Source organism: Martes martes, assembly GCF_963455335.1.
Source record: "Martes martes genome assembly, chromosome: 8".
Taxonomy (NCBI): Eukaryota; Metazoa; Chordata; class Mammalia; order Carnivora; family Mustelidae; genus Martes; species Martes martes.
The window spans coordinates 506386-520601 of NC_137895.1; the positions used below are offsets into that span (position 1 = coordinate 506386).

The 14216-nt window shown below is 62.4% G+C and overlaps 1 protein-coding gene across 1 annotated transcript; it reads right to left on the bottom strand.

Moving 5' to 3' along the window:
- Positions 1 to 53: 53 nt before the first annotated feature.
- SELENOO (selenoprotein O) lies at positions 54 to 13166 on the bottom strand. Its single transcript, XM_080810008.1, has 9 exons — positions 12533 to 13166; positions 7719 to 7922; positions 6346 to 6526; positions 5526 to 5656; positions 4885 to 5165; positions 1963 to 2113; positions 939 to 1124; positions 676 to 832; positions 54 to 572 (listed from the first exon to the last, which is right to left on the bottom strand). The coding sequence occupies exons 1-9, from the start codon at positions 13123 to 13125 to the stop codon at positions 426 to 428; spliced, it is 2031 nt and encodes a 676-aa protein (XP_080666134.1). The 5' UTR covers positions 13126 to 13166; the 3' UTR covers positions 54 to 425.
- Between the last annotated feature and the right edge of the window lie 1050 nt (positions 13167 to 14216).

Genomic DNA, 14216 nt, shown 5'->3' on the forward strand with positions numbered 1-14216 from the left:
CCCAGCACCTCTTCCCCAGGTGGCCGGGCCAGGGGCAGAGCCACTGCAGAGATGGGCCAGGGAAGCTGCTGGTTTATTCGGGGGCCGTGTCTCCCCAGGAGGCAGGAGCCACGCCGTGGCCGGCGGTAGAGTGGTCCAAGGCCGGCGAGGTGCACGGGGGCTGCTCCGCCCCTCCCTCGCCGGGCCTGCTTCCCTCGGCTGAGCTCCTGTCCTTGCACAAGCGGCTTTGATAGGGAGCGCACTGAGCGCAGGGCTGGGCTGCTGAGTCTGCGTCAGACAGAGACGGGTCAGGTCCTGACTGGACGTCTCGGCCGTCATGGAGAGACGGGCTGGGGTGCCCACGGGGTGTGCGCCGCCTCAAGGACTCGGTGGGACTTGGGGCCTCGGGACTCCGTGTGTGGAGGCCTCCGAGGCCGTTACGAGGATCACGTCACGCACAGTTCGGCCGCCCACAGTGGAGGCTTGCTGCTGTAGGAGTTCCCCCCGCTGTCTGCCCCGGTGGCCCCCGGGGCCTCGGCGGGTTCCTCGTTCCTGTGGTACGGGGTTTCCAGAAGCTTCAGCACCCGCCGCACCTGGAGAGGAGCGAGGAGAGGAGTTTTAGGGACTGCCCCTCGCTCCCCAGGCCACCGCCGGCTGCGGGACCCAAGCACGGAGGTGGGACGGGTGTGCACTTGCCTCTGAGAAGTCTCCGTTCTCGGCGGCCTCGATGGCATTTTGGGCGATGTAGTTCCGCAGGACATACTTGGGGTTGTTGGCGTGCATGACGCGCGTGCGCTCAGCCTGCCAGGCGTCCTCGTCGCTCACGCCCTCCCTGTCCTTCTCCAGCCGGGCTCTGGAATCATCCAGGTTCATCTTTCCAGTGGATCCCGCCCCCCCCCCCAGCCCTGTGTTCGGTTCCCTGCGTGGGGGTCGCTGGCGCCCAGCCCCCGCGGCCTCACCTGTACGCCTGGAGCCAGTCGGTCCAGTGGGCCCTGTTCTTGCTCAGCAGCTCCGCGGGGCTCTGCTGCTCCAGCCGCGACTGCTGCTCCACACGCTCCAGCTCCTTCGTGACGCTCGCCCGCGTGCCCATGAGCGCGAACAGCTGAGGGTTGGACTGTGCCAGCATCAGCATCATGGAGAGCTGCCTGCGCAGAGGGGCAGCGTGAGGCCCGGCCCCGCCCCTGGCCGCAGGCTGTGTCCCGAGGCCACTGGGCACCTGGAAGACGGCCATTGGGGCCCAGGGGAGGCGGTGGTGGCTTTAGCGGCTCAGCCGGGCCGCTGCTGACTGCCCCGGTCGGGGCGGGGGGGGGGGTGACCCCGGCCAGATGGGCGAGGCAGCTGTCCACCCCCACTCCCCAGCGGCCCTTGCAGGTCTCGGGACATGGGTGCCTCGAAAGGAAGTCCCGCAGGCTGACTCGCAGGCCCCCAGGGTGCATGGGGCACCTGCTTATCTTCGCTGGAGGGGGGTGGTCCCTGCTGTCCACTTCTCCACAGTGGCCCCAAGGCTGAGTCCTTCCCTACTCGCAGAAGGGCCCGGGGGGGGGGGGGCTGGACCAACGCCAATACCCTCTTCCCCGGTCCTGCTAGCCTGTCCTCACTGCACTGCTGCACTAAATTCTCTCAAACCATGGGCTGTTGGCTTGTTTATCAAAACCCAGACACCACGCTTCTCACGTTCTACTGAGTGCGGGCTCAGGCGCCGTTTGCTCCTTCCGGTGGCAGACGGCGCAGAAGAGCCTGGTCTGGCTGTGACCTGAGGGCCCTGGGGCTCCTCCTGGGCAGATGAGAGAGCCATTCTGGGAAGCTGCTCCCTGGCCTGGGCCACTGGCGACAGCACTGCTGTCCTTCCCTCTGACCAGTGGGCCCCAGCGTTGCTGACACAGGGGCCTGACCACCCCCTTCCCGGGTGCCCCAGCGTGCTCTGCTCTAAACGGTCATCTCCTTCTGGAAGCAAATTCCAAGAAGTGAGACCTGGGTACCCACCGGGGATCCATCTGGGGTCGGAAGGCGAGCTTCAGCTCTTCTAAGGAGGCGCACTGTGCGGTGAGCGCAGCCAGGAACGCAGGCAGGCCCAGGGGCTCCGGCCCGACTGGGAAGGAGCTCAGCAAGTAGAAGGTATTTGTGAAGTCGGCCCCTGGAACACGCCGCTGCTCAGGGTGCTGTCACACCGAGTGCGGATGTCTCGCCAGGCCCATGGGCTCCTGACCCTTCCCTCCAGCCTCTGCCTCAGCAACCCCCACCCCCAACCCACCACCCAGCCTGGCCGCCACTCTGACCCTGGCAAGTCACTCGAAGCCCTGGTTCCTTTATCCACGAATCAGGTAAATACGGCAAAGGCACCGAGGTCAGCCTCTGGCCACCCCCGCTGTGGTCACCATCCTCACCGCCTGCTTGGTGTGGCAGAGCGTCAAGGACAAGCCCCCAACACACATCCAGACAAACAGGCTCAACATAGAGCAGATGCTGGAGGTCCTCGGCCTGACTTGTTAAACACAATCACTGTAAACCCGGGAGAACATCCCAGAGACAGACACAAAAGGAAACGAGAAGGGACCAGACGGTGCAGACACGAAGCCGTAATGGAGAAAACGAGGGGTGAAAATGGCAAGGATGCAGAGGACAAGCGGACAACCGAAGTCCTCATCAGCAAAGACTTTAAGTGGATTCGTTGCCAAACGAGATGGGCAGCTCGAACTGAAAAGAAGTACTTTCAGCTTGTCCGGTCTAAAGGGAAAGGACAGGAAAAATACCGCACGCAGAGCGGGGCCGGCCCTCCGCTGTCGGCAAGAGGCCCGCGAACGACGAGGGCGTCACGTGCTGACGGACAGCCCGTTCACCGAGAAGGTGTCCCTGTTATAAACATACAAACCGAGCACTTGTGGAACGGAAGGAGAAACGGAACGGTTCCCTGGGAGCTAGAGGCTTCAGCACCCCACTCTGGATAATGGATGGAACGTCCACACAGCAGACTGACAAGGACCCAGGAACCTTGGACACGGTCAGGCCGATCCATCGGACAGACAGACATCTGTCTTCTTAAGGGCACAGGGGACGCTCTCCAGGACAGACCGCGTGTTCAGCCATAAAGCAAGTCAACCTGCTTAAAGAGACCGGCGTCTTCTCCAACCACGACGGGACGAAGACAGAACTCACAAAGAGAAGGAGAACCAGAGATTTCCCAGAGAGCGTGAAGATTAACCAGGGGGTCCAAAAAGAAATCACAAGGGGAATCAGAAAATACTTAGGGGCAGGAGAATGTGGAAACGCAAATACTGAAGTCGACGGGTTGCCACGAAAGCAGCGGTCGGACGGAAACTTAGCGGTGCTGATCACCGACGGCAGAAGAGCACAAGGAGAAAAGGTAACTTGCCGCCGTCGGTGACGGAAGTCGGTGGTTTCGTGACCCCGACAGAGTGAATCGCGCACCCCTGCCACTGTTCCAGGTCAGTTCCTGTCAAAGGGAAAAAAGCCTCAAACCAATAACTTAACCTTATACCTAAGGCATTAGAAAGAGAACACGAAGGTGAGGCTGGCGGACAGGAAGGGAATAGAGGGTACAGCAGAGTTAAACCAAACAGAACGAAAAAGAAGCAAGAATCACCGAAACCTAGAGTTGTTGGTTCTTTGAAAAGATCAACAAGATGGACATTTTTGGTTATAGGCAAGTAACTAAGATCGGAAATGGGAGTGGGGCCGACTGCCGATCACGCAGAAACAGGGCTGTAAGAGGCTGGGCGACTCCTTGCCGATACGCCAGACACGCAGATGAAACGGCCAAGGCCCTGGAAATGCCATCTACCAAAACGGACTCAGAAGACACAAAATCCGGGAAGTCTTGAAACAAGCCAGGACACTGGGCAATCAGAACCCCCCAGCAAAGACAACGGCAGGACCAGAGGCCTCACCGCTGAGTTCTACTGAACATGGAGGACGATCACCGATTCTTCCCAGGCTTCTGGAAAACAGGAAGGAACATTTCCTAACTCACGAGAGCAGCATCACACGGATACCAGAGCAGAGACACCGCAGACCAGCACCCGGGCAAGGACTGCAGTGGCCTCCGACGGGGTCTGTGCCCTCACTCCCTCTCGGTCCCCTGCCGGGGAAGGAGGCCCTCAGCGGCAACCCGACCGCACGGCAGCCTGACCTCCACCCTCCAGCTTCCAGAACCGCGAGATGTCAGCGCCTGCTAGGCAAGCTGCCGCGCTCCGCTGCGACGGTTTAACTTGACCAAGGACACGAGGGGAGGAGGAGGATGGCCACGTGCTCCTCTCAGCCCATGCACAATGGTAAAAACAAACAGGGACAGAAGGACACGTCCTCAATTTTGTAAAAGCCACAGTTTGGGGAAGGTGGCAGAGCGCTCCCGAGAGCTGGAGGGACACACATGTGGACGCTTCTGCTGGCACGGCGCCGGCAGAACCGAGGGCAGGGACTCAAACAGATGTCCGTACGTCTGTCTCGGTGGTGCCGTTACCCACACAGGCCAAGGGGAAAACCACCCCTGTGCACCGGTGATGATGGAGGAGTGACGTGTGGTCTGTCCACACTGCGGGCTTTCACTCAGCCCCGAGAGGCCCAGAATGCCGACACCCGCCACACCGTCGGGGGCCCTGGGGACGCTGTCCTCGGTGCTGTCACGGGCAGACCCTGCGTGGGCCCGTATCATCGAGGGCCCCGCGCTGAGTCAGATTCAGAGACAGACACCGGAACGGGGCTGCCGGGGTGCAGGAGATGGAGGACATGAGGACAGGGTGTCCGTGTAGGGAGACGGGCGGGGGCGACGGGGGCCCAGCAGGGTGAACGGGCCCGCGGCCCCCAAGCCCCACACCGCAGGGTTGAGACGGTCGCGTCTGCGCCGTGTCTAGTTCACTGACAAACGCCGCACCACCGGCCCCCACTCACCGGTCCGGTGCATGGTCTCCAGGAGCCCGGCCACCAGCGCCCCATCGTCGGGCAGCTCGGTGCGCACCAGGCCCAGCTTCCGGCGCATCTTCTGCAGGTAGTGGCGGCGGAACTCCGCGTCGAACGCCTCGGCCAGGACGGCCTGGCCCTGCTCGCGGGGCAGCTCGGGCTCCAGCGCCTCCGCCAGCTTCTGCAGGTTCCACTTGCAGACCTCGGGCTGCCTGCTGTATGCGTAGCGCCCGGCGCCGTCCGAGGCGTTGCACACGTGGTCGGGGTCGTACCTGCCACACGGGCCGAGGGCACCACCGAGGGGGTGAGGCCTGCCTCATCTGCGGGGCCGCCGCCCCCCTGCCCTGCCGGGCCGCTGGTCCGAGCGGCTCGGGTCCGGGTGCCGCAGCCACAGACGCCGGCCCGCTCGGTCCGCGGCAGAGCGGCACGGCCTCCGCGGGCTGGCTCTGGCCCGCAGCCCTCTTCCTGCTCGCCGCCTGCTCCTGCTCGGGCCCCCTGGGGCCGTTTCCAGTCCCGGCGCCTTCCGGGAGATTTCTGCCGCTGGGAAGGGCTGACCAGGCGTTTCCAGACAGACCAGGGAGGACAGCAGCCCCCCACCTGCAGGCCACCCCCGGCGGCCCCGCACAGCTCACCTGTCCAGGAAGCCGAAGGGCCCGTAGTCGATGGTGAGCCCCACGATGCTCATGTTGTCCGTGTTGAGCACGCCGTGGCAGAAGCCCACACACTGCCACTCCGCCACCATCCGGGCCGTGCGGCGGGTCACCTGAAGCAGGACGGATGCACGGTGCCCCCTGCCCCACCCCTCCCTCCCTGAGAACAGCTCTGCTGCCAGGGACTCCTCCCTTGGCTCTGCCCTCTGGGCACACACTCAGCCGTGGGGGACGTGTAAGAAGGAAAGGCACTTTGGATGAGTGCACACATGTGGGCTCCAATCTCCACTTATCCCAACTGTCTCTTCCATATACTAATTGGGGCTTTTATCCATGAAAACAAAAACACCAGAAAGCCTTGACCAGTCCCACGACTCCGGCCCAGGAGGAGGATGACCGGGTGCAGACAGGGAGGTCACCGCTCGAGCCAGCAAAACCTGCGCTGGGTCCAGGCCGCTACACCCGGGGCCCCACTGTGTCTGCGTGTCCCCCCAGCACCCAGGCTCCCCCGCAGCGGAGCCCTCCCCCACCCCGTCTTCCTGCTGGGCTAGCAGGGGCACATAGCACCTCCAGCGGCACTGAGACACAGTGATCCTTGGGTGTGTCCAAGAACCCTGGCTCTCCGCACAGCATTCCCCAGAAGTCGGTCCTGCTCAACGCCCATGCGCGGTAACAGGCTTTGGGACAGGGGAGGGACCCAGAAGGGCAGGGACATGAAGAGAGAACCTCTGTCCATCCACCAAGCAGACCGAGTCGCACCAGCAGGTGGGACGCCGGCAGCGCCGGTGCGCAGCCCCCCTACCTCCCGGAAGAAGGCGGCGTTCCTCTGCGTGCGGTCCTCGGCGTGCGCGGCCTGGATCTCGGGATAAAACGAGCTGATCACGTAGTCGAGCATTTGTGCTCGGATGTCGTTTCTCCCCACGCTGGGGCCCTCGCGCCCTGTGTGCTCATCTGCGGACTTAAAGATCTCAAAGGATCCGAACCTGGAGGGAAGACCCGCGTTTGTACCGGGTTAAACACGGATCTAGCCTCCAGTGACAGACAGAAGCCTGCCGCTAGGCCTTACGGCCAAGGCTGGGAAGAACACCCAGATTAAAACAAAACCAGGAAAAGCATAACTAGTCTTTGAATGACACGCGCAGACCCGTTCTGCTTCTGGCCAACACCACGCGCGCCTCTGTGGGAGGCCCAGGGAGGCACGACCGGCTCGGGACCAGCAGGGCTCTGCGCTCGTCCCCCTACGCCAAGGACAGCTTCCGTGACTGGCGTCCTACCGGTCCCAAGTGGGGTCAGCTCTACGACCGAGCGCTCGTGTCACCCAGGGGACGCGAGGCAGTGTCTGGAGACCCTTCTGGCTTTAACGACCAGCATTACCGTTGGCGGGCACGGGGTGGCCCCGCAGCGCTCCCCACCTCTGCTCCCTCACTCACTGGTCAGACTGCCAGGAGCGCCCCTCAGGGAAGTGGCCCTGGTCTCCTGGGGGGAGGCGGACGACCACCCACGCTCCTCCAGGCCCTGGAGGACAAAAGACAAAGCCAGGCACTCGGGCTCAGGCCCCGCAGGAAGGGCCCCCAGCACACGGGGTCCGTCTGGCTCCACCGGAGGGGGACCAGAAGACGTCACAGCTGTTTGCCGACAGCCGTGGGTTCCGGTGGTCAGAACCGTGTGATGCCAGGTGGCACGGTGACATCAGGGAGGAGGCAGAAAGGACTGCGGCTGATGACGGGGGTGTGAGCGAGGACGGCCCCAGCGGATGGGGGCACAGCAGGTGTGGCACCTGACACGGAACAAGGCCACTTTCTGGGTGACTTTCGTGTCCTTCTGGGTCCCAGAGCCCCGCATCTGGGCAGCCTCTCTTTTGCCAGCCTGAGACCACCCCCCCTTCCCTGGTGCTTCAGGGCGCCCCGCTCAGGCCAGCCATGCTCCGGGGACACGGGCCACCTCTCTGCTACCTCCTCCCTCCTGGGGCAACGGGGGCCCGAGCAGCCATCCACACGCAGGACAGGGCTCCTGCCCCAGGAAACGCCCAGGGCCTTTTGCCCACAGCAGGAGCCCAGCCGGGGGATGGGCTCCCCGCACGTGTGTCCCCGCAGTGCACTTCCTGCACGGGACTGCGCGCCGAGGCCACCTGAGGAAGCGAGGTGCGGCCGCCCCGGGGGACGGCAGCAGTGTTACCTCAGGAAAGTGGAAGCTATCCGCAGCACGACCGTGCACTTCTCGTACTTGGGATTGCCATCGTAGAACACGTCTCGAGCGACCGTGGACTGGGACGTGACGCAGGCCCCGGCCCGTGTGGTGGGGATGCCCAGGTGGAACATAGCTTCGCTGCACAGGAACTCACGGATGCTCGACCGCAGGACCTTGCGGCCGTCGGCCTGTCTGAAATCACACAGCCACTGCGGTCAGGCAGCTGTCCGTTCCACGCCCAGGCTCCAGCAGCAAGCGGGACGGGCTCGGCGACACTCGAGGGCTCACTGGCCGCTCTGCCGTCATCGACAGAGGCCTCCAGGTCCAATGACTCCCGATACCGAGAGGCCCTCGACCACTGCCCCCGATCCGGCAGCCAGGGCCTAGCCCGCCACGGAGCCAGATTAATGCCCAGGGCAGCGAGGGCTGCATCAGGCCTCTTGCCCAGGACCCAGCCAGTCGGGCGTGTTGCACGCTCGCTGGTGCGCGTGCAAGTCTGCTTTCATGAATTTACTTCACAGACACTCTTACAGTTAAGGATGAAGGATCTCAGGCAACCCTCTGTCTTTTCAGGACTCGAAAGCTCGTTTCTTCTTTTTTTTTTTTTTTTTTAAGATTTTTTATTTAGGGGCACCTGGGTGGCTCAGTGGGTTAAGCCTCTGCCTTCGGCTCAGGTCATGATCTCAGGGTCCTGGGATCGAGCCCCGCATCGGGCTCTCTGCTCTGTGGGGAGCCTGCTTCCCCCTCTCTCTCTCTGCCTGCCTCTCTGCCTGCTTGTGGTCTGTGTCAAGTAAATATTTATTTGACAGAGGAAGAGAATACAGGCAGACAGAACAGCAGAGCGGGGAGAAGCAGCCTCCCACTGAGCAGGGAGCCCCATGCGGGGCTCGATCCCAGGGCCCCGGGATCAATGCACCAACTAAGCACCCAGGCGCCCCAGCTTTAGCCCATTTTGAAGTCTTTTGTTTTTCTTATGGTTTGAGTTTTAAGAGTTCTTTTTTTTTTTTTTAAGATTTTATTTATTTATTTGAGAGAGAACATGAGAGGGGAGAAGGTCAGAGGGAGAAGCAGACGCCCCATGGGGCAGGGAGCCTGATGCGGGACCCGATCCCGGGACTCCAGGATCATGACCTGGGCCGAAGGCAGTTGCTTAACCAACTGAGCCACCCAGGCGCCCTGAGTTTTAAGAGTTCCTTGTCTACTTTGAATAACAGGCATGTCTTTTACATGTTATTACATGAATATTATGTTATACATGTTATAGACATGCCTGTTATTACATGAATAACAGGCATGTCTTTTACAAATATTTTCTCTTCGTTCTCTTGATACTGTCAGTTGCAAAATTTTAACTTCACTGGAGTCCAGCTTATCCGTGATTTTTTTTTTTTTTTGTGGATCTCGCCTTCGATGTTGTGTCAAAAAATCACATCCCAGGGTGCCTGCGTGGCCCACTTGGTCAAGCGTCTGCCTTTGGCTCAGGTCATGATCCCGGGGTCCTGGGATCCAGCCCCGCATCAGGCTCCTGGCTCAGTGGGGAGCCTGCTTCTCCCCCTGCCCCTCCCCCACGCCATGCTGTTTCTCTCTCAAATAAATAAAATCTTAAAGAAAGAATAAAAAATCATGTCCAAACTCAACGTCCTCTGGGTTTTCTAGTTTATCTTCTAGTTTTATAGTTCTGCATTTTACGTTTAGGTCTGTGATCCCTTTTGAGTTAACTTTTCAATTTTTCAGGGTCTGAGGTCCGTGTTTGGTACTTTTTTGGTGTACATGTCCAGTTGCTTCAGCACCAACTGTTTGAACGACGGTCTTTGCTCCATGGACCGCCTTTGCTCCTGTGTCATAAGTGACAGCATTTATGGGGGGGGGGGGTTCTGTCTGTCGTTCCATGACCTGTCCTCCCACCAGCTCTGCATTTTCTTGGTTACTAGAGTTTTACAGTCAAGCCTGGAGTCAGGCAGTGTCTGTGCTCCGACTCTGCTGTCCTTCAGCACGCACCTCTCCGCGTAAACTTTAGAATCACATCATCAGTATCTGCAAAATAACCGCTGAAATTTTGATTGGGATTGTACTTTTTAAAAAGATTTTATTCATTTGAGAGAAAAGCGAGGGAACACAGCAGGGGGGATGAGGGAGGGAGAAGCAGACCCCCCCCCCCAAGCAGGGAGCCCAACACGGGGCTTGATCCCAGGACCCCAGGATCATGACCTGGGCCGAAGGCAGACGCTCCCCGACCGAGCCCCGCCGGGCGCCCTGCCTGGGATCATACTGCACCTGTGAGTCAAACTGGGAAGAGCTGACATCCTGACAAGACGGGGTCTTCTCCTTCGTGGGCGTGGGGTACGGCTGTCCGTTCACTGTCCTCCTCTGCGAGCTTTTAGGCAGCTGCAGTTCTCCTCATAAAGGTCTTAGGCACAAACGCGTGCTGTTGGATTTATACCTAAGTACTTCATTCTGAGGGGTGACCGTGAACAGTATCGTCTTTCGTTCCGATGCCAGTTGCGCACCGCTGGTATACAGAGAAGCGACGGACTCGTCGGGAACTCTGTACCGTGCAACCCTGCTCTAACTGCTTATTGGTTCATTTTGGGGTCAGATCTTTGAGATTTTCTACACAGATGTTCATCTGCCAACAAAGACAGTTTTTTTCTTCCATCTCAATCTGTGTACCTTTAATTCCCTCTTCATGTCATCCCGCATTAGCTAGGACTTCCGGTGCGACGCTGAAAGGCAGTGGCGGGGGAGACATCATCTCTGTTTCCGACCCTACCGGGAGAGCTTCCTGGCTCTCATCACTGCGTAGATGTTAGCTGTAGGTTTTCTCTCCAGAAAACCTCTTCATGAATTTGAGGAAGTTCCCCTCTTCCTAGTTTGTGGAGTTTGGGTCACGAATGGATGCCCGATTCCATCAAATGCTGTCACCGCACGTGGGCTGCGTGTACTGACACAGTTGCGGTGCTTGGGTTCTGCAGGCCGCCCCATTGTGTGGAGACGCACCCAGGCCTCCTGCCTCGCCTCAGTATGTCTCGTCGCAGTGTGACACCTCTGGAAACCAGACCTGGCAGTCACCGCAGGGCTCACTGCGTCAGCCTCTGGCCAGAGCGACAAGTGCGCGCCACTCACCTCCTTCTAGTCCGTGCGAGGAACTGGGGCAAGGAGACCTGTCCTCAAATGTCTGCCCCTCCCTGGCCCTGGGAACGACTCTCACCCAGCTAGACTTCGTGCTCAGCAGGAAGCCAGCACAGCTCAGTTTAATCTTGAATCTGGTAAAAAAGGTCCTGAAAATAAGCAGCCTGTCTTCCTGCCCAAGGCAGGGTTCCCAAAGCAAAAGCCAGAACTGGACGATTACACGGCGAGGATAAAGGGCTCTCCGTACCCACAGGGCCAACACGACACGCGGCAGCAGTCCCTTCTCCTGCACACCCGTGTCTGTTCCCAGCCGAACTGTGGGATGGACCCAGCTGAGGACAAGCTCTTCTGCACCCGCCGGGAGAGGCATCTCCCGAAATCCCAACCCCACAGCAGGCAGGAGGTCACCTGCTCACCCCACAAAGTCCACATCTAGGTACCCAACGGGGCTGGCCTGAAGCCACACAAAGCCACTCGGGACGTTAGCCTCCAGGCATGCTGAGGCCGGGGACCCCAGCACACACTGAGGAAAGGTTAAATGACCCCTTTCTTTTAAAGAGAAATATTCTAGCAGACCTCAAGTCTAGAAACATGGACTTAAAAACACTCAAGTCTTCAAATATAAGAGATGTTCCACAGCGGGTTCATCTCCCGAGAAGGTCTTTGTAATCGGCAAAAATAAATGACCAAACTGAACACACACAGTCTGACGATGCTCAAAGAGTGAGCAGGCCCCAAGGCGGCGTTTCGAGGGGCAGGAACTCTCGCCTCACTCGCCGGTGCAGACAGCTCCGCGCAGGCTGTCTGGGTGGTGGCAGTGGCGCTAGGCTGACCTCCGGAGACTTCCAGAGACAGGAAGGTGATGCGGAAGAATGAGTTTTTCTGGGGGTCGGAGATGGAGCTGCTGGGGGGCAGGCAGGGGGTGCGGGATGCGTTCAGAGCTGGGGGGGGCGGGAAGGGCACAGGGACTGGCCAGAACACACGCCCTCAGGGCTTCTCTGCACAGAAAATGACAACTTAGGTGTGGCTTTTTAGCCTTTAAACAAGTATTTAGCAAATATGGGCTAACGGCCCCGAGCGTTTAGCGGAACGGAGCAGAACGGGCTGTCAGCGCGGTCTGGTCCGTGAGAGGCAGGACCCGTCTGAGAGCCCCCTGCCAGGCCAGGCTGCCGGGACCTTGACCCAGGTCGCTGGCCTACAAGTGCTCAGAAGCCTGTGTCTGGGACGGCCCTGCCTCCCCAGGCAAGGCTGGCTGCGCCGGGCAAGCGGGGAACCCAGCGTCACAGGCAGAACTGACTCCAAAGTCCTTGTGTCGTTTACGGGAACAGGACACAGCAGCTGCTGGTGCAGTGGGACCAGGGCCAGCAGGTCCCCTCCCCGGGACGGCCAGAGGGGCCAAGGGCACCTGGCACCAGTCCTGCAGCGGGGGCGCAGGCCCGGCAGCCACAGTCCCCCCTTCTGTCCTCTCCCTGTGACCTCCGGGTCTTTGCACAAGCCCTTCCCTCCGCCGGGATCCTGCCCCCCCCCCCCCCGTGTCTGTCCCCAGACCAAACTTCCAGTTCCATCTCGCCCCCAAGCAGGGAGGACAAGCGTGGGAATGAGCGCGCCCCGCGCCCCGCCCCGCCCGCGGCCCCCGCGCCCCGCCCCGCCCGCGGCCCCCCGCGCGCGCCCACCTGGAGAAGGGCGTGGGGCCCGCGCCCTTGAGCTGCAGCTCCCAGCGCTCGCCCGCGGCCGTGCACACCTCGCCCAGGTACATGGCGGCGCCGTCGCCCAGCTGCCCCGCGAACTGGCCGAACTGGTGGCCGCAGTAGCAGTGCGCGGCGGGCTCGGCGCCCGGCAGCAGCGCGTTGCCGCTGAAGAAGAGCGCGGCCTCGGCCTCGCGCGCCTCGCGGGCGGCGGCGTCGGCGGGCGGCGGGCCCAGGCCCAGCAGCGCCAGCGCGGGCTCCGACAGCGCCACGAGGCGCGGCTGGCGCAGCGGCGCGGGCCGCACGCGGCTGAAGCAGGCCCCGGGCACCGGCCGCGGCGAGGACGGGGCGCCCTCGGGCCCGGCCGGCGGCGTCTCCACGGGCAGCGCGCGCAGGGCGCGGTTGTCGAAGCGCAGCCCCGCCAGCCAGCGGGGCGCCGGCTCCATGGCAGCGCCGCGGGCAGCGGCCGACGCGGAGCAGGGCGCGTGCGGCGGGCGGTGGCCCAGCGGCGCCGACCGGGCACGGGCGGCCGCGAGCGAGGCCCTCAGCGCGGCCCTCAGCGCGGCCCCGAGCGCGGCCATCCGCGGCGCCGCTGCGGCGGAAGCCCTTTTGCCCCGACCGGAAGCCCGGCGGGCGTGCCTGCTCGCCCAATGGCCGGCGGGGGTGTCCGCTGGTGCGCCTGCGCGGGCCGCGCCCGCGAAAGCCTGACTCTGATTGGTTGCTGCGTGCGCCTGTCAGCTCCTGAGGGGCGGCCCCGCAGCGGCCGGGGCGGGGCGGGGAAGGAGGACTTGGCCACCTGCGACCCGTCCGCCTCCGCGGGCCTGCGGCCCAGTGTTGGAGCCGATCGGGGAGTGGGGGTGGGGGCGGGGGAACCGGGCCTGCGTGACGAGCCAGCGGGTCCCTGGAGGTCCGGCCCGGGAAAGGCCGGACAGTCGGGGCCCCGAGCTCCGAGCGGGGTGACGGTGTCGAGGGACGTGCGCGGTCGACCACCAGGGGTGCCTCGACCCGGGGCGGGGGCGGGGGGCAGGGTCAGCTCTGGGCCCGTGCTGTGCCAGGGCCTGTCTCCGGATTGCCCTCGGCTGCGCCGGGCGCCGGGGCAGAAGGGGAGGAGGTGTCTTCAGCTCGGGCGGAGGGCCCGTGTCCCCGGGCCCAGGCCGCGAAGAGCCCCAGGACGAAGCCAAGCCTGAGACGGGGCAGCGCTCGGGCCGGGCCGGGCTCCTCCCCGGTGCGGGAGCCCCTTGGCCCCTGCTCTGCCTCTGCTCGGAGCAGGACTGCTCCGGCGTCCTGGCTTCCGTGCCGCCCCGCGTGCCCCCCGAAGTGCCCGCGGGAACCTTGCTTTTCCCTCGTGGCGCCCCCGACACGAGCTCCTGCCCCCGTTTTCCGGTTTCTTCCGTGCCTGTCTCCTCGCCGGGCTCCAGGGGGGCACGCAGTCTGCGTGATCTGGGGCCAGTTCTTCCAGGACAGCGCCTGGCCGACAGAAGCTCCCCACATACTGTCCGGGAGGCTGGGGGGAGCCAGGTCTGGCCTCCAGGCGTCTGCCCCAGAGAAGCCAGGAGGCCTGTTGCAGAATCAATACCTCAGATGCTCAGGCTGGAGAAGAACCCCGGATGGAGGTCCTTGGAAAGGCTCCCCACCCTCCTCCCCCACCTGGCCCCATACTAAAACCCAAGAC